This window comes from Haliotis cracherodii, unplaced genomic scaffold (assembly GCF_022045235.1).
Source record: "Haliotis cracherodii isolate W230 unplaced genomic scaffold, xgHalCrac1.p SCAF_1, whole genome shotgun sequence".
NCBI lineage: Eukaryota > Metazoa > Mollusca > Gastropoda > Lepetellida > Haliotidae > Haliotis > Haliotis cracherodii.
The window spans coordinates 12,887,478-12,907,816 of NW_027266264.1; the positions used below are offsets into that span (position 1 = coordinate 12,887,478).

The 20,339-nt window shown below is 36.7% G+C and overlaps 1 protein-coding gene across 16 annotated transcripts in view; it reads right to left on the reverse strand.

Annotated features, from left to right (window-relative positions):
* Nucleotides 1-806: 806 nt before the first annotated feature.
* Nucleotides 807-20,339, reverse strand: part of LOC139472907 (regulating synaptic membrane exocytosis protein 2-like) — a 113,137-nt gene continuing 93,604 nt past the window's right edge. For 15 of the 16 annotated variants that reach the window (XM_071255420.1, XM_071255484.1, XM_071255475.1 and 12 more), the window contains 11 exons: nucleotides 19,270-19,434; nucleotides 15,053-15,254; nucleotides 14,708-14,841; nucleotides 14,292-14,415; nucleotides 13,685-13,824; nucleotides 13,335-13,464; nucleotides 12,303-12,532; nucleotides 10,289-10,424; nucleotides 9,235-9,452; nucleotides 8,789-8,928; nucleotides 807-8,643 (listed from right to left, as the gene is read on the reverse strand). In XM_071255420.1, the coding sequence (XP_071111521.1) occupies nucleotides 8,425-8,643; nucleotides 8,789-8,928; nucleotides 9,235-9,452; nucleotides 10,289-10,424; nucleotides 12,303-12,532; nucleotides 13,335-13,464; nucleotides 13,685-13,824; nucleotides 14,292-14,415; nucleotides 14,708-14,841; nucleotides 15,053-15,254; nucleotides 19,270-19,434 (1,838 nt within the window). In that variant the 3' untranslated portion in view covers nucleotides 807-8,424. The remainder of the gene's footprint in view (nucleotides 8,644-8,788; nucleotides 8,929-9,234; nucleotides 9,453-10,288; nucleotides 10,425-12,302; nucleotides 12,533-13,334; nucleotides 13,465-13,684; nucleotides 13,825-14,291; nucleotides 14,416-14,707; nucleotides 14,842-15,052; nucleotides 15,255-19,269; nucleotides 19,435-20,339) is intronic. The other variant, XM_071255431.1, reaches the window with a different exon arrangement.

Below are 20,339 nucleotides of genomic sequence, written 5' to 3' on the forward strand. Positions count from 1 at the left end.
TTTTTTATTTCAGTGTGATGACAGCCAAAATGCAGGATTTATGGCAGTGATGAAATGGGGGTAGTCTTCTTTGGATATCTCAAAATTATATAACTACTCTATGGTAACTGTAGCATGGTCCTAAACACCAAAACAAGTAATACGGGAATAATTGAGGTTTCCCGCCTTGCACAAAACCACTGGTAAGCACGACACTATTGCCTGTACAACCGATGATGGATAATTGATGAAGAGGACTTCTGCTGAAAATCTGTAGATTTTGTGGTTTCATGACAGTCAAAATAGAGGTTTTATGGTACTGATGTGAAGGAGGAAGGATATTCACGTGAGTTATCGCCTTTCTGCAGAATATTACGTGTGTTAAATTATTCAGACAAGGTCACAGTCATCTCCATTTCTGTAGGATACTACATAGTTGTAAGTTGCTGTAAGTGTTTGGAGAAGTGTTTGTTAGAATTGTACGGTAGTGTAAATGTTCATAGATGAGGCTACAGTTCCTCTGCACACAACACATATTTGGTAATGGTACTATTCATTAATTTCAATCTATTAATATTCAGATAAGGAGAGTAACTCGAGGATCACTGTTGTATAACCCAATGATCTTTTATCAAAGTGTGTTTAAACTAACTCAACTACATCCATTGTGCAGAATAAAACATGTATGCTTAAAGTAGCTTTTGTGAAGGTAATTGTGTACGATTTCACCGGTATTTGTTATTTCTTTTGAAACACGAAATATAATTTCAAACCATGGAAGCAAAACCACTGGTTGTTCAATAAAACAGAAGAACAAACACTATATAAAACCATATTAAAGTTTTATTCAGTTCATAATAATAGGATTTATTTTGCCACTCGAAAGTCTAGGAGAGAAAAAAATTCTTAGCTGAGATTGCCTGCTAAAGAATGAAAAAAATGTATAAAAATCTGGAGTTGTTTTTAGCCTACAAAGGCTATATGCATTCTAGGCTCATGTATCAAATTTGCCTCAGAGTCACTGAATATACATGCCATGGAATACACCATGTGAACCTAGTAGTTTCTAACATGACAACATGGGGATAAGACTCATAACATACTACCCAGGTAAATCTAAATCAATGAACAGTCACCCAGTTGGCATAACTAAACCATCTAGCCTGTAACACTAGGGGTCTCCATGAAAACACTAAAAGCTTTGAAAGGTGTTTCCTAATATATATGCTGGCACATATCTATCATATATTTAACACTAGCAAGCTGAATTGTGAGATATACACAGTTTATATACTGATATCAAACACTGCTTTTCAAACACAGATTGCAGATGAATACATAACATGTTATGAGAGGTGTTGCAGTTTACCTAGTTAACATCATAATGGAAAACACTCAGATATTCCAGTATCCTTAAAGTGTCTAAAGTGCCTAACTACTTTGTGAAGCCTTTCTTGCAAAACTGCTCAACTCTCTAAGTTGTATTACAATACCCCTTTGTTATTAGTTTGGTGACAATGAGGCAAACTTGAGCTACAAGAAGAGTAGCACTGAAGATCACCTATATCTAAAGAGATCTAAAAGGGAACATCTCAAGAAGAGAAAAGTAAATAAAAACCACATTGTCAAAAGTTGAGTTGTTCCCGCTCATGTCAGTGTGGAGTTATGAGTTAAAGAGAAACAGGACCTTGCCCTCAACACACTAAAAAGCAGCAAATTGGATTATTCTTTAAGCATTGTTGCTATTCAGTACTGATAATATTTTACTGCTAGGACCTTAATAATTGACACAATAGCATTATTACATGCAATTTAGAGCTTTTTACATTTTTCAAAACATGTTTGAATAATTTTCATGTTTGTCATTACCGATTCAAACCGGAGTTCAGTAAATAAATGAACTGTAGTTGGTATAGTGTCACGGATATCATGTTTTATTGTTGGGGATATGAACTGCGCCATGTTTTACTGAACCGTGTTTTACTGTTGGGGAGATCACTAAACCTGGTTTTACTTGACTAGTGTTTCAGACAAGGCCACTACTCTCTTCACTTCACTCGACTGCTTTATGTACAGCTGAACATTAGAAGAACTATTGGGAGTTGATCTGGGAAATGTTCTACATACTTCAGTAGCTGTTTAGACACATACCATGGTAACATAATGTACACAATGAAGACAGCAATGTACATAGAATGTACACAATGATATGAACAATGACGTCTGCCATGCATGCACAGACAGACTTTTCTCCACGTAATGGTCCATTCTCTGTCACTCGTGCTCACGGGAAACTAACTTCAATAAATAAAGTATATATTCAAAGAATAAATAAATGAAATGAACTATGATTTAAAAAATCACCAGTTGAACGTGACCTTGATACAAAGGACATCATCCAAACCGGATGCTGTCCAATGACAATGTTTGTAACAAATGGGTTGAGAACAATTTCACAGTGGCAGCTGCATCAGTTATGCTGACTGGTTGATTTCTCTTCACCATTGTTAATTAGTCAATCACACATTGATTAGAGCTAGTTAACCCATACAACTGTGTATCTAGTTAACCCTAACGATGATCATCAGTGCAAGACCACGGCATCTCATCCCACTGTAGCACAATGACCAGGCATTCCTGGAGGAATAGAACATGTCTAGTATTATACAGAGTATATTGCACACTAGAGAAATAAAACAAATATCACATGCATTGCAATACTGAATAATGGACATTACAGTAAACAACTAACAACAGGCACAAAAATAGAATCAAGAAAAACAACTTTACTGGACAAGGCTTTGGGGAGATTCTGTAGGTTAGAACTTAATTCAATACTTCATTTGAAGCAGTGGAAATCATCACTTTCAAGATCTAAACTTCCATATTTCCTAATCTTGTCTGACTCAATGTATATTTTTTAGGTTTCTAAGTTAAGCTAATTTTAGATGTAGGCATAGGATCATAATCCGACCACATTGTTTCACTCTCAAATCTCAATGTTGACAGTTTTTGAAGTATACATTTTGTACGATCGCATTATTATTATCACATTATTATTGTTATAAGTGCAACTTTTGATATATAGAACAGTTTCTTGCGAGACCCTCAACAGTATCCGAGGGGTAGGTCACAGGCCTGAAACACCAGCATAGTGTAACCATAAACTGTGCAGCTTTCAACACTGGAGATTGAAGGTAAGCCTGGGCCTGTTAAACATATTTGACAAAATAATTTATAGTTAATGTTATAAACGTTTTGAAAACATACTTGGAAATTAATAACAAAATATCACAGACTACAACATCATAACATACTGTTTAATGAGAACACATATTGACCTAATCTCTTTGTTTCAAAATGGTCATTTCTCTTGTGTGTTGACACATGTGACCCCGAAGAAAACCGCCATCTCTCTCACCCACGTTCCTTTCATTCTACGTCATTCAAACCAGTTAAAGACTGATGATTGGATTTATAATTTGCATTTATGGCCTATGATTTAATTTACAAATTTATGTATTCTCATAATTCTTTTAAGAAGCCATTGTTAACTGAACCGATGGCTGGTGTTCAAAAGAAAATGGATCATTGCCATTTGAGACAAATTAATGTATCCCATAATTGATTTAAGAAGCCATATTATTTTCACTAATCTCTGGTGTTTCAAAAAAAATAAAAATTACCATCGCCATTTGTGATAATTGTATATAGTTTTTCAATTTGTTAGCCATTTCTTTTTACATATGAACAATGACTATGTCAATTCAAAATACCATAAAATACAATCATTGAACACCAAAACAATTTCACTTTCCTCGCAGACGACAGGTTTAGTATCAGTAGAAGGGTTTTATACAGAACCTCTTCAGCTTATTTCAGCATAGGTAACCTACACATACATGGCTATATATTCATATTAACAATAGTAATATGCTTCAAAGTAACAACAGTCCAATTTCAAAAGCCTGAATAAGGCTTTTCAAAGTCAGTCAACAAGGACCAGCTGTGATGCTCAATGTTTCAAACTGTTAATATCACTACTCCAAGATATAAGAACAGGTTATTTTTAAAGAACAGTAACTATTAGAACAAATAAGTAGTCATATACATAATCCCTGATTTTAATTATTAAAATCTACAAAATCCAACCAATATTTTTACATCAAAAAGTATTTGTAACCATTTAGTATTTGAATATACATTAAAGACAATCAACATATTTTCGAGAACAAATTGTGCAAACATGCAGTATTCTGAAATGGTAAGATGTAATTTAAGTGTAGATATAATCTCAAATAATCAACAAGTATTTATCACTTTGTGGAATGTACGACTAAAAGCAAGCAATTTTCACATATGGGTAATGTAATAAACAATAGAGTGACTCTTTCAATAACAATTGAAGCTGTGCATTATATCATTTCATACAACAATATACAATTTTTGATGTGTTGTGTATAAAAACAAACAATAAGAAAGATTACATGTAAAATACACATATAATTGGTAAGAAACTATCCAATGCGTAATTGCAAGGGAGTTGTCACTTGGGGATTCAAATATGAACAAGATTAAAGGGATGTAACTCTTTCACAATGTACAAGGGGAGATAACCAAATACAAATAAATATAAGGGTAGATCAGCTATGGTCTTGCAATGCTGATCCCATATCTTAAGCTAAAGTCTACATCTTCCAACAGCTTCACAAATATCTACAACACTAGGGTACATCTAGGCTAGTATCAACAATGTTGTTAAAGAAATCATTCATAAGGCATTAGTAGATAAATGAGTTCCTAGGGAACATGTCAAACATCTCTTGTTTCATTTTTCAAGTAAATTTGTTATATTCACAGCATTAGCATGCAATATCTAAACAGGGAGTAGGAATAAGCTCTTGCATGAAGGAAAAGATACACGTTTCTTATATCATATACAATTTGAAAAAACTTGGAGGAAAAGAACATTTTAGATTTTGACATGCTCCCTAACTGTATTCAAGTTGAATGCATGCACATGGAATGTGACCCCCAGAACAAACACTGCACAGGAGATCAGAGGATATTTGGCACCAACAATGTGTATTCATCTGATTTCATTACACGTCCTGTCTATTGCTGCATGTGTTGATAGTCCACTATTCAACGTTGTACAAGTTCTGACATGAATTCCAAGGTTCTGACATGAATTCCAAGGTTCTGACATGAATTCCAAGGTTCTGACATGAATTCTAAGGTTCTGACATGAATTCCAAGGTAAAATCAGTAAGAATATTTCAAATGAGTCTCTCCACAATAAAACCACTTGGGCTTATAAATAACTTGTATAAGACTCTTTCAACAAAGAATAATTTCATGCAAACAGGTTCAACAGATCATGTACGTGGCCACATGTAGGTACCAGGTCAAGGCAATACTGTTGTGTCGTCATTGGTTATTAGGACCAAAGTGACCTGGGTAGTCTTGGAGCTGTCTTAAGGAAGTCTTTGTACAAGGAGTAACTACACACCTATCATCTGACAAGGGAAGCAGTGTCCAGATCTGTTTTCTCTTAATTTCCATGTTGGGTCACCTATTTTCAGTTCTGTTGTTATTCTGGGTGATCATTATGACATGCCTCCAATATGCCAGTGAAGAAAGTTTAACCTCCATAGAAGTACCAGCTACACATTCACCAGTTTGTGTTCAATTTCAACTTAGGGTTACATTTGACATATACAGATGTCATGAGCATGACAAATAATTCATGCTGGGGTTAATATTTTGGGCATTTGAAAATCTAAAAAAAATCTAGTGGATGAAAAAATGAATACAGTTTTCATATAATGTTTCAAATCTATTTTTTGCTCCCCGATCAAAGAACAGCTACATCTGATATGCGATGGAAAGGAATAAAAACAACTGAAAAAAGGTGCTTTTGAAAATCCATAGAAAACTGTCATCCTTTAAATGTCTTCCAATGGTTACTCAAACAATTTCAGCAATGACTAGAGAAAGTCATCCAGGTGAGGACAAAAAACAAGATCTGCTTTTTTACAGTGAATGTATAGGCAGTACTGGAACCAACTTCATGCTGGTATCACCAGTAAGGCTGTTGATTTTCGAAACGAATGAAGGTTTGTTTGCCTTAAATGTCATAAAACTGATGATGTTTCACTTTCATTGTAATTCAAACACCTGACTTTTGTGTTTCCAAGTATGTGGTACGGAAACATCCTTTTAATAGTTCTTGTAATGTGCATATAATGAATTTCTTTCATTTGGTCAATTAATATTAAACACTACTTTGTCATTACAGGATTATCACAGGACTGCACTTTCATTATCATCTACAAGATCCTGGTATCTTTGTAACGTAACTGTCAAACAACTGAATTATTCAAGAAAGATATTAACAAACATCAATCAGTATTATGAAATTTGTGAAAACACGAAAAAAGTGTCATCAAATGATATTTTTTTCAATTTTATATTTCAAATATTATTTATTTAGGACATTCCATTATAATTCTTGTTTGTAGCAGAGCTACACTGAACTGTGCAAAAGAGTACAAAAGAGAGTCAGTCAGATTTCAAGTCCCTTTGCTTCAAAAGATAACGTTTTACTTGACCTTTATGCAAGACCAATAAGAAGACTTTAATGTATCGGTATTAAAAAGACATTTTCAAAAATATTTCCTGTATTTTAGGGACATTTATATTAATTACATCTTATTTGTCTCAATCTTCTCAATATGTTTCTTATTTTTGGCATAAAAGAAGAAATGAAATCTATCTAGCCTTCATAAGAAAGATCAGTTGAACAAAACCGAAAAAAAAGAATCATTTGATAACGTCAACATTGACATGTATTTAACTCCTTGTACAAACAGACACCTCTTACAGCCTACACCATACAGACATCCCTAAATATCCCATGCCTGGATCTGAACTTCATATAAACAGTGAAAAGTATTAAATGTTCAAAATATTTGGGCAAACATCATTAAAACATCAACAATATAGAAGGTAGGTCATTTTATTACAACATTGTGAATTAACTAGACTGTCAACACAGCAACACACAAATATTTCTGTCCAAAATGCAGCTTCTGAATTCAAATACACCATTCTAATACCCTTGAATGATGCTATCACCTTGATACCACAGGTCCCTACAATCACACGTTCCTTGTTGTCTAGTGTACTTGCTCCCCATGTAATGGTCCAGACTCCCATACACACCCTCAGTGTGCGTGTCTCCATGACAATATGTCTCCATGACAACATGCATAAAACACTCTTGGTGTGTATCTCCATGACAACATGCATAAAACAATCTTAAGCACAAATTGGTGTAGGAAGAGTACCTAAAAATCCAATCATTAGCAAACGGTGAACCTAGCTATCGTCACGCTACATTGATCCTTCTCAAAATTCATCTCAGGTTCCACATATCCCATCATCCTTTGCTTTTCGGAGGTAATGGGATGGAATATATGTATATGTTCCTCGTGAAGGTGTATTCCTGAGCATATTATTAACCTCTGAGAATCCTCCAACTGAAGGGGAATCAAGGAAGAATACCGCAATGATGACCCAGAAGATGCTGATATCTTCCTGAATTGTCTCCCTTTGAAAGTCAACACCCTCCATTGAACATGTATATTGCATTTGAAACTTGAGAAGAAAAGGTAACACAGTCAGTTCCCATGGCCCCGTGCCCTTGCATAACCACTTAACACAAACGCGTATGTCCGGGCACAGGCAGGCTCCAAGGGTTAACAACAACATTTGTGACATGACTATGACCCTTCACTGTACCCCTATCACATCTATGTCAAATGCTTTATACAAGCAGTGTAGTCTCAACATCAACATCAACAGTAGAAATAACATGATAGTTTGAGCTGAATGAATGTCAAAACCATCATAAACATATATATCACACATGAACAAACATTCAGAAGTAACTTGCAGTATCGAAGCATCCAGCCAAATCTATATCTTGTACTAACACACTTTAATACAAGCCAAGCTGTCTCTTCACACATGATATTGGAGAATAACATGAAATTGTTGAGTTGTCTCCCCCTAGTTAACACTGACAACACCAGTCTCTAAGCTTCAAGTAGTATCGTTTCTACATTTCCTACTAAAACATCTACATCGGAGTCTGCTGAAAATGAAATATAAAACACTTCGTATCAATGATGGTAGATATCTTTACAGAATCCATCTACAAGTATGAAAAAATCAATTTTAATGAAATACACTGAAGTAACACATGTCAAAAAACATTTATTCACTATCCATGTGGAGTTCCAGGCTGCAGCAATCCTGACACAAATCCATCTCAAAACCATGTGAAAAACACTTCGGCAAAACCAACTCGAAATGTAAGCCAAGAGGAGACAACTCTGGTTTTCAAGGTAAAGCTAGTGCTACTGTGTCCCATTACTACTAAGAGCGGCCAAAGGCTTCAAGAGATGACGTCGAACCGCGCGATGAAGACTGAGCAAGGCCAGTGGTGGAAGAATGATGACCCACCAATGAGGAGGTTGTAAACAGTTTGTACCAGCCAATCACAATGTTGCTAAGATCGAGATCTGACAAAAGGATCTGAGCCACTCCCATGAAGACTTTCTTGTCCATCCGACCATAATCGCCCCAAACTGTTACCTACAAACAAACGGAACAGTTGTTATCCTAGAAATTACTAGAAATCATATAACCATATATAATGATATCACATATATCGCAGGTCTTTTTAAGAAACAAACAATCATTTTTGCATGAATATAATTAGGAAATCTACGAAGTGTACCTGTAATATTTTGCCGATGTACGACTCGGTAAAGACAAGCTGCTGCTGGTAGAGTGGATCCAGTGTTCTTCTTGCTGTGGTTGTCTTCTGCTTTTCTACACAGGTCTTGCCATCAATGAGATAAACCTTCACATAAGGCGCTGAAAAAGCATGTTAAACATATTTTCTTAGAAATCCACACTTTCCAAATAAATAAATCTTCAACAAACTTAATGTGGGACTATGTTCCATAATCTGGTGTCTATTTTCAGCATTGTTCGAAAATTTGTAATTAGTTCCTTATGTGAAATGTAGTGAAATCATTGATGATATACCTCATAAAATCTAAGTTGAGTAAAAATAGAAATGGTGTCCAAATGACTTCAATTGATATGACTGCCAATTTCCCGTCTCCTCCTTTAAATGTTATACAAAACAAAAATTGTATTCTTGTAAGTATTCCCTACCTGGAAGAACTCTGGCTCCAGGTTTTGATAATAATCCACGGGCGCGGATGACCTCAACCTCTAGATGACCTTTCCTGTCATACAAACCAAGCTGAATCTCGCCAAGGCACGGAGATCCAAGGACCTGTCTGCCAACCAACTGTGAGGGCCCTAAACCATCTACAAAATCTCCAAACTGGCCCTCAGGACCAAGACGTGCATGGGTTGGTAGCCAAAGTCTGAAAGCAGAAAATTGTATATATAGTTCTGCTACATTCAAATCTGAAGCTGAAAAAACTAATCAAGTATGTCAAGGAATTTGCACTAATCACAAGCGGATACAGATTCGACGTAATAAGCGCCTAGGGCGCTCTCAAAGTTAGAAATAAGGGGCTCTTATTAGAATATTATTTTGGTGAAAAACAACAGAGTTGAAAGATCGTTTCAAGGTTTATGCTGACAGCCTGAAATGTTTATATACGACAATATATTTTTTCCAGGATTTAAATTCCCATAATTAAGAATGCATATAACATATGTATTATACACTAATAAATAAGTCCTGTGTACATTGATCAATCAGAAGGGGTGCTAATTGGGATTGTTCACTAGCCAATATATTAGAAAATATCGCAGTGGGCGCTTATTAGAGTGAGGCGTTTATTACGTCGAATACGGTAGTATATTTTGCTAATCATTCTGAAATGATTATAAAATTACCAAATAAATGCCATATCAAATCAAACAGTATCAGATAACAAAAACGTAAAGGCCATCCTTTTTAAATAAGAGACAAAAAAAATTCCGAAAAAAACCCCAAAAAGTGGAGTCCATTGTAATATTCTGACTATATCATTTGAGTGACTTGTGTTTATGAATCATTATCAAATAGTGATGTTAGTTGTGTTTTTCTGAAAAGGTGAACATCCTGCTCCACAGATTGCACCTATCACAAACACAAGGCAAGGCAAGGCAACTGTTCCCCCCCAAAAACACAGGAATATATGGTACAAGTATGTATCCTATCTGGATGAAGGTGTCCTGTTTGCAGGGGGAGGCACGTGAAGGTACTTACACACTTGAGGAGTCACTACTAATGCTGCCAATACTTCCATCTGTGGAGTCTTTACTGGCTTGTTTAGACATTCCACCACGGAGATCCACAGGACCAACCTCCTCACTTCGCTGGAAGGAACTCTTCTTCTTCTTTTCTGAAAGAGGTAAATTAAGTCACAATTATGTCAAAGATAGTAGGGACTTAAGAGCAAACTCTAAACAGAGTCAACTCTTCCGTGAAAGTCCAGTTTTATTAATCTACAGACGATCATGTTGAAAAGTTTTCTAAAATGCTACAAAAACTGTTTTGAGTGTGTCAGTCAGTGACACAACTGGGCTGATTTTAACTCAACGCCAAACCAAATTGACCGCTAGTGGGTAGTCCTGCCTGTGTATTGCTTAGCAAGGATTATGACAGCTTCAGATCAGAGATACTCCCTTTGAGTTCCAGTAGCAACAAGGATAAAATTGCCCATCTTTGAGATTGTCACCAATACTTAACTCATTTCTATTACATGGATTAATATAATTCTCAAGCCTTAAAGTTGGCTTACTACTATCGCAATATTATTTAAATGGTGTGGGCTACTACTGCAATACAATCTCAACAGTGGAAATAACCGCAATAGTCACCCCTCGTAAAGAAACAGAGCCAGACCACCTAACTGTTGGCTATGGGGGATTACAGTGCTTATAATATAAGGGTAACGCTACTTTTCCGGGCATTATCATTTACAGAAAACCGAGGTCTTCCATTAACTGCCCGACGAAGGAGGGCAGTTGAACAGACTGAGAAAATAAACATTAATCGGTTTTGAAACATTTAGTGCAATCAACATGAATTTCACTGACCCACTTTTACAAATATGGAAACGTCGTAGAACAAACCAGATGACGTCATTATTGAACAAACGTGATATCACCTTTCCCTATCTCTATGACGTCACCTAACAACGGGCGTGATAATAGCCCGTTATCAAGCAATATGAGGGCATTATCAAGTTACAGTGGCCCGCTCATTTCAGATAGCGGGCGGTTTAATGATAATTCTATCCATTTTAGCTATAATACTGAATAACTGGACAGAATCTATTTTGAAACTATTGAAATACACATGACAAACACAATGCATCATGATCCTTTCTCAAGACTGTCAGTATGACAAGACTGTTAGTATGACAAGACTGTTAGTATGACAAGGCTGTTAGTATGACAAGACTGTTAGTATGACAAGACTGTTAGTATGACAAGCATGTTAGTATGACAAGGCTGTTAGTATGACAAGACTGTTAGTATGACAAGACTGTTAGTATGACAAGACTGTTAGTATGACAAGACTGTTAGTATGACAAGACTGTTCTCCACGGCTGTCCCAACAAAGGGGAAACTAGAAGGGGAAAGAAGCCTCCAATCACAATGCAGAGTTGCATCCCTTTGCAATATGGCAGGCCGCGGCGTTGAAACTCAATCTTTGGTCTGTCAGCATCATTTCTAGCCACAGAGGTAAAAATCTATAAGCTACATCGTCTTCCTCCCACATTTAGCTCATCAGAACTGATATACCTGTCAGGGACATGCTGTGTTAGTTTAAATAGGCTTAAATCCAAATTTCCTCATGCACATAGAACGTTTGATTGATGTACCTTCCTTGATTCTTTAGGTAAATGTATATACTAAGTTTTACACTAACAAGGTCAGCTAAAAACCAACTGCAACAAGTAAAGTGATTTGCTTTAAAGTTAAGTTTCTGATTTCATCAAGTGACCTGTTCTCTGTTACTATACTACTCACAAGAAATTACGGACTATGTGATTTTTTTCATATTACTTTAGTAAATCTGTCATGGCAGACAGATTCTTTTGAATAGAATACAGCATGACAGATTGACTATAGTGATATAAAGCAACCACATTATCCGTAATGTCTTTTGAGTACTATCTTATTTATAGACAACTGATCATTCTAACGCCATACATTACTTTCAAGCATCAAGGAAAGGCTGGTCTGACTCCAGATCCTGAGATTCAACCCACCTGCAAGCTGTGTGGCACTGCTACTCCGACGTGAAAGACCAACAAGCGATGCCACTTTGTGGCCAAGACTAGGCCGCCGCTTTCGTCCCTCTGTTACTGATGATGACACAGCTGAGTCCGACATGCTGCCATCATTCCGGTCATAGCTCTGACTGTCGTTAGCGGTGCTGCGGGCAGCCTGTTGTCGTCTTGGCATGGTGGTTCTGCTCTCCATCTTTGAGGTGAACTCACTGCAATGGAGGGCATGAGGAATTAAAGATTAACCTATCCTATAAGAATGCAATGCAGAAATTCTGCCTTGTCAACATGTTGTGGAACACTGAATCTGTTATATATCTAGGGTATAAAGAACATAAACACCACTGATTAACTTTTCCGCAAGTAGGTATATGTGATGTATGTATCACTAAATATCTGTTTTATACATCAATATACTGTATTCGATGTAATAAGTGCCCAGGGCACACTCAAAATTAGAAATAGGGGGCTCTCATTCGAATATTATTTTCGTGAAAAAACAACACTTGAAAGATAAATTTTGTGGTTTATGCAGATAGCCTTAAATGATTTTGTACGACATATATTTTTCCAGAATTTAATTGCTCACAATTAAGGGTGCATATAACACACGAGTGCGTATCATATGCGAATAATAATTCTTGTGTACATTGATCAATTGGAAGGGGTGCTAATTGGGATTGTTCACGTGCCAATATATCAGCAAATGTCACCGTGGCCGCTTATTACGTCGAATATGGTAAGATAAGTGTGTACAACTGATTATATATAGAGCAATCAGTTCATCACCGTTGCCTTTATCAGCTCATACATCTAGGGTTTTTAGCAATTGTGCACCACAATATGTTGGGAATAAGATTTGTGCACCACTTTTTTATTTGTAACTGTCATTGGATGAATTATAATTTTTATTAATCCTGCTCTAAGCATGATAAACTACTCCACAGAGTTTGAAATTTTCGCTATTCCGTTTTAAAGAAAATAATGAGGAATATGACAGGATTCATTTTTTACCTGAGACGCCGGTGTGGGCGTTCTGACTGTGTTGATCTCACACTGATGGTGCTGACCTTGGACACTTCAGACATGTCACTTGTCTCAGAAACATCACTTGCAACATCATCGGACACCTCCGGGCTGAATTCTAAAATGTAATGAGAAAAACTTACTAATTCATCAACATTACTACTCAAATTGCAAAAAAAATAATTTTAAAAGTATATCTAAATTGCTACTTATATTTCCAACCTACCAGTCAGGATTTTCTAAAAGATTCGTAAACCAAGCAGTCAAAAGAAGCCTGGCCTAAAGTGGTTTCATTATTTAGAGAAAGTTTAACAGTTTCAAGGAAGATGATTACAAACCTTTAGCTCTACGCCCTCTGTGGCTTCTCTCAGGGTCACGCCCCCTTTCGTATCCTCGATCCATGCCTCTGTCTCTCATTCTATCCCCACGATCTCGATCTATATCCATCCTGCGGTCTTTCCTGTCTCTAGACTTGGACCTGATACAACAGGCAGCAATTTATAACTGAGCTGTTCCAATAAATCTAAACATGACATTCAACTAAAAATGTAGTGATTGATATTCTGTTATGAGAAGTTTACTTTTACTTGACATGTGATCTCACAACCATGGCATATCAATAACAGGAAATGCAGATTTCAGTGTGAAGTGAGACAGGCTCGCTGACTAGGATCATGCATGTCATTGTATCCAAATAGCTTAGACGATGCTCATGATGTCAATCATTGGATTGTCTGGTCCAGACTCAATTATTAACAGACCGCAATCACATAGCTGGAATATTGCTGAGTGTGGCATTAAACACAAACAAACAATACAGGAGTTAGTACAATCATTTGAACATAAACAACTAATAATATCAATTTATTAATTAATAAATCATTTTCTACCCCTCCAAGGGCCCCTATCCAAATCTGAGACTTGGATCCGTTTGAGTGTCCATACCTGTCCATATCCCTTCTGGAGTAGTACGCTTCACTGTCAGACAGTGGTATATTTCCAGAACCATGCTGACCCATCTTTATCTTCATCTTCATCATGCGAGCTCTCTCTTCCAGGTCTTGAGTCACTGTAATCAGAATACAGCTTTAACAACTGTGCTACCACAGGTAACTTTACATTAAATCCCTGTCTTAATTGCATTTTTGATCCTCAGCACTATAAACAGGTACAAAATTTCTTAAATTAAGCAAAGCAAATTAATTAGGATATATATGTCTTCATCACTGGTCTGATGTTAAAGTATCCAGACATCTTATTATTTAACACAGCACATCAAGTTAACAGTTTCCTTCATAATTTCCACTCTCTGACCACTTTTCCTGACACACAGAAAAACACTGCTGCTGCTGCAGAGCTACCTCGGTCTCTGCTGGCCATCTGGGCTTCCAGTGGTATTGCTGGCAACTGCCGCTTCTTTGGTGACGGAGTACTCTGTGGAGTTCCTCCTGCTGAGCGTGCCTGCACTCCGCGAACTCCATGCGGAGCTTGTGACCTTAAATAAGCAGAAATTATCATCAATCATATTTTCTTAATAAAATCATTTACCAATTAAAACAATTTAACTGTTTTACAATTCAGCCATATGCCAATTGCATGAAAAACGATCATTTACACCTGCTGGCATTTCCAGTGGTTTAGTTTTCATATTCAAATTTCATAATCATAATTATGAGTTATATGTATATATATATCATTTTACTTACCTAAGTTCAGGTGGTGATAGCGACCTTGAAACAACCTCTGGCACGCGATGAGGAGCTGGCGATCGTGATCGAGATCTAGCACCATGAGTTACCTCCCTTGATGGTGACCTAGACCTTTGTGAGTTCCCATGGTCAGGAACCTCAAGACTGCCACTGGAGGTCATATGTCTCCGTCGAGAACTGATCTCATCACGTCCTACAACTGCAAAGAAACATTCTGATTTGTAAGTGAGTTTCAATTTGGGAAAATAATATTGAGAAGCTGCAAACCCCTTGCCATATTTCCTCAAATTAACTGTTTTCTTTATATTTAGTAACAAGCGGCAGACCAGGGTTCTCAGTTTAAGCAATTAGTGTACTTGTGATATGTTGCTGTATCACAACGACGTTCTGTGACAATTTGGATAATAAAATATATATATAACAGTGTTTGCCACTGTCTTGACGTGACAATTTCAAACTGGCCACAGACCTTTTCTTACAAACTTATAATTTCACAACAACATTGATGAACTAGACTTTTAACCCTGCAATTGTTTTTTTTAATTTACACTAGCAACAAATCAATCATGTCCCATTCCAGACATCACAGGGCAAACAACAAACATCTGGTCGCCGCGGTCCTGGCCGACTGATGTCTATCTAAATGAGGCACAGTGTTAACAGTGTGGCAATACAACTCTATCACTAACATTTACAACCAAGACAAAATGTCGGACAAACAGGTCCACAACTTCATCACCCAACTTCACACCACAAGCACATGTTAAAGATAATTTCACATGCTTTTTGCAGTCTGTCCCTTTAATCTTGAAAAGGCCAGACCAATTACTTTATCTCTCTTAAAAGATATTTTTATGAGAATTTGAAAAATTAAAGCCCAGAGGCACCAACATTTGTTTAGATTTACCGTATTCGACGTAATAAGCGCCCACGGCGATATTTGCTGAGATATAGGCAAGTAAACAATCCTAATTAGCACCCCTTCCGATTGATCAATGTACACAAGACTTATTTATTCACGTATAATACACACCCGTGTGTTATATGCACCCTTAATTATGGGCAATTAAATTCTGGAACAATATATGTCGTATATAAACATTACAGGCTGTCAGCATAAACCACAAAATTTACGATCTTTCAACTCAAAATAATATTCTAATAAGGACCCCCTATTTCTAATTTTGAGAGCGCCCTGGGCGTTTATTACGTCGAATACGGTATATTAATCCATGTAATAGAGATGAGTAAAGTATTGGTGACAATCTCAAAGAGGGGCAATCTTATCCTTATTGCTACTGGAACCCAAGGGGAGTATCTCTGATCTGAAGCTGTCATAATCCTTGCTAAGCAATACACAGGCAGGACTGAGGTTGGAAGTTGGCTTAATACATGTATTATTGTAGTAATTGCAACTTTTGAAATGTAGTTATGAGCAATTAAATTCTGGAAAAATACATCTGTTGTACATTAACATTTCAGGCTGTCACCATAAACCATGAAATAAATCTTTCAACTCTGTTTTTTAACTAAAATAATATTCTAATAAGAGCCCCCTATTTCTAATTTTGAGAGCGCCCTGGGTGCTTATTACGTCGAATATAGTAGTTGGAACACAAGAGACCATGTCATTGGAAATTAAGGTCATAACTGTCATACAAGAGTCTAATTAAGATTAGATAAAGATGCATATATTTGTAAACAGACACATACACTGTATATTAATATTATTATATTACTTATTGTTCTAACTAACTTGTTCAACTAACAAATTATTGATAATTCAGAAGTATCACAATGTATTTGTTACATGAATTCTAGCAGCAACCAGTCAGCTCTGATTTATCAATACCACACTCTAACTGATGAGTCTTCAGAGCAAGTAGATTCCCTTGTAACAAACAAACATATATGATTGATACAGTTGGTTGATGTTTCATGTTTTGGGGGTTCTTTCAATCATTGTAAAAACTGTTAGGCTGATCTGTGATGCAATGAAAAAATTTGGACTGGTCTCAAGTCTTTTCTTTAATCTATTGAGTACCTGTTAATCTTCTGTAGGTTTGTGTGATACGAAGTCTTTACTCTCTCCTGTGTATATGTCCTTCTGGATGTCAACATTTCACCGATTGTTCCACTTTACAGAACAAGGGCAAGCACCCGTATTTATTCTATGGGTGGTCTGGTGATTCAGACATGGTAGCATTTTGATTTGAGGACTTGCAGACATATTTGATCCTTATTACATGTACTAGTATGTCTCATAGAAATGTGGCAGACCGGAGTTTGTGTGTGCTATAAATAATAAACTACAGAAGGCGTGCGAGACAATAATGCTAAGTGACCTGTACAGTTTAAAGGCAATGTAGCACTGTGTCACACAGGCATATTGAGCGAGTATGGTTTTACGCTTTTAACAATATTCCAGCAATATCACCACGGGGGGGACACCAGAAATGGGCTTCACACATTGTACCCATGTCGGGAATCGAACCCGGGTCTTCGGCGTGACGAGTGAACGCTTTAACGCTTACCCTACCGCCCCCCCCCAACAGGAATAGATTATCCACTAGTAAAACAGGAAGCAGTGCTGTTTCTCTGCTGTTTGTAACTGAATTATTTAGATAGGTATGTGTGTCAATTTATTCTGTGCAGAAAAAAGGGTTCACATTAACGTGGTGCACAAAACCAATGTAAATTCTTTTGATGTGACATAAAAATACAGCACTAAAGAAGGTGTCCTCTAGCCCTTCAAGCAGGAAGTTGCACATCAGAAATCTCTAACATTATTTTTCAATAATTCTATATGCTTATGAAAAGTGATTTATCAAAAATTTCTGAGTGATTCTAAAACTAGCTTAATACGTCAAATACGAACAGTACATGGTCATAAAACAGCTGAAAAAGAAAACAGTTTCCATGGTAACACATGCAAAGGATTTACATATTATAAACATACTGTGGGCCAAACCATGCAACTGATTTCACTTCTTGAGAATTTTTCATTTTTTAATCAAATTCTCCATTCTCGTTCATACTGTTTCCTAACTTTGGACTTTCTTGTAATCTCAAGCGCCCCTCCTATTTCTTATAGGTAGTGATAAACTGAACTTATCAGTGCCACTCGAGTTGATGATTCAGTGTTACATTGAGGAGAAACTGTTATGATTCATTTGAGTTCTTGTGTTAAGTGAACTACTTAAACTATGGTTATAACAAACTGAAAGGGACCACTCATTTTAGTTAATTATATCTGACGTTCGTTATACGCATTTCGACCGTCAGACATCTTATTTCAAGTCATGTGACATGTTACTCGATAAATAACAAAAGCGTGCATGGTACATGTACAGAATATGTCCACTTCAATCACTGTGTAACTATTGTTAATGGAGGTAGTAATTTTAGGACAAGGTGTCAGTGCTTAAAAGTAAATCACTTGCCTCCAGTTCTTTATTGACGCTTTGAACAGCCGTGCCTGGCCGCGGATGTTTTGATAGGCAGACTGGTGACACGTGAGGAGCTTGACTCAAGAATTATTTCGTTACGAGCTTGTTCATTATATCGATAAACTTCATATGATAAACTATATGGCAAATGGCCGGGACCAAAAGAACAGTTCATTATATCAGTCAGTTTGTTATAAGCATGTTTGTTATAAACATAGTTTACTGTATACAATTTAGATTGACACCACAAGTATATCACAGCCATGACTTCTGCAAACAGATGCAGCAGCAACATGAGAAAAGACCCTACCTGTATACTAGTATATATGCTGCCATTACTATCCATACTAAAAACATAGGGTATAGACTGACAACTGTCTTAACACCAAGGGAGGGTACGGACAGGAACAGTACACATTGGTAGCAAACTACACTACACAACCACCGGATGTATCAGGATGGAGGTCACATGTTGCAAAACACATTTAAGATTTGTGACACATTATTAAATGTACTTCAAAAGATTCAGCCAAGAAATGAACAAATTACACACTCCAATAAAATGTCCTTGCACATATTCCACAAATAACATACTGACATGCTGTTAGAACACTGAAGATCTTCATTAGGATAGAATACTAATGATTTTGCACATCTTTGATAAATACTGTTCGTACTTGACGTCTACATACTGACTAGCAATGGAGACAACAAAAGCAACTACTGTGGGATCACGTGACATAGAGAGCGGCACTGATTGGCTACCTGTTCCGCTTCGTCTGCGTGTACTGGGTGGGGACTCGCAGTCACCATGGTGACATGCATGTCGTTGATCATTCCCATCGGATAGTTCATCTAACCCTGGGGGAGTGTTACACGAACTCCCCACTGAACTAATGCTAGCACCATCACTGCGACCAATACCGCCACCTAGTGGATACCATGGAAACTATTTTCATTCTTGCTACATTGTATATATTTAATATACATAATCGGCCACTGCTAAGGGTACTTACCCTATTGCTCCAAGGGATAAAGTTTAACACTGCTATTACTATGGGCGAACTAGGTGTCAACTTAGAACTACTAACAAATGACTGCCAGTATTATGGGAACATAACTAGATGTCTAGATATCTATCTTACAAGCCCAAGGAAACATAACTAGCTATAGCTACAGTAATAAAGAATAGATACTAAGCAAATAAGTAATGCCTACTTCATAAACAGAAGTTAATAGCGACAAATCTGCATCATCCAACTACTTCATAATCTATAGATTAACCAGTTAATCTGCTAAACAAGTGGCAGATATTAAGTTCTATTACCCAGGGCCCTCTTGAACAAAGCGATCTTAGCGCTACGACTATTGTAAGCCTATGTTAAAGTATGGGAGTTACGATCATCTTAGCGCTAAGATCGCTTTCTGCAAGTGGGCCCAGAACAGGGATAAGGCCAGAACATTACAGATGTTTCAAACAAAAAGGGCTTAAAACTGTAAACATTGGAGAAACTTCACCTAAGAGACGAAGAATAATATTTCATTTGGTGTCTTCTGGTGTCATCACTGATTTTAAGTGATTCATTGATATAATTTTCACCACTATTTTGCCTTTAATGCCCAATGGAATCTGTTTGGACAGACAATTGAGACTTCTTATTCTCTGGCTGTCATGTTTTATAGTAAGGTACCAGATAACATAAAGTTCCACAGAAATATTTTATCAGTTTTATATAAATATACAAAATACGAAAACAAATGTATGCAGTTGATTAGGTACTTCAAACAAAGTAACTGTCTTTGTAGCTACAATTCAGTACAAAATACTACATCTA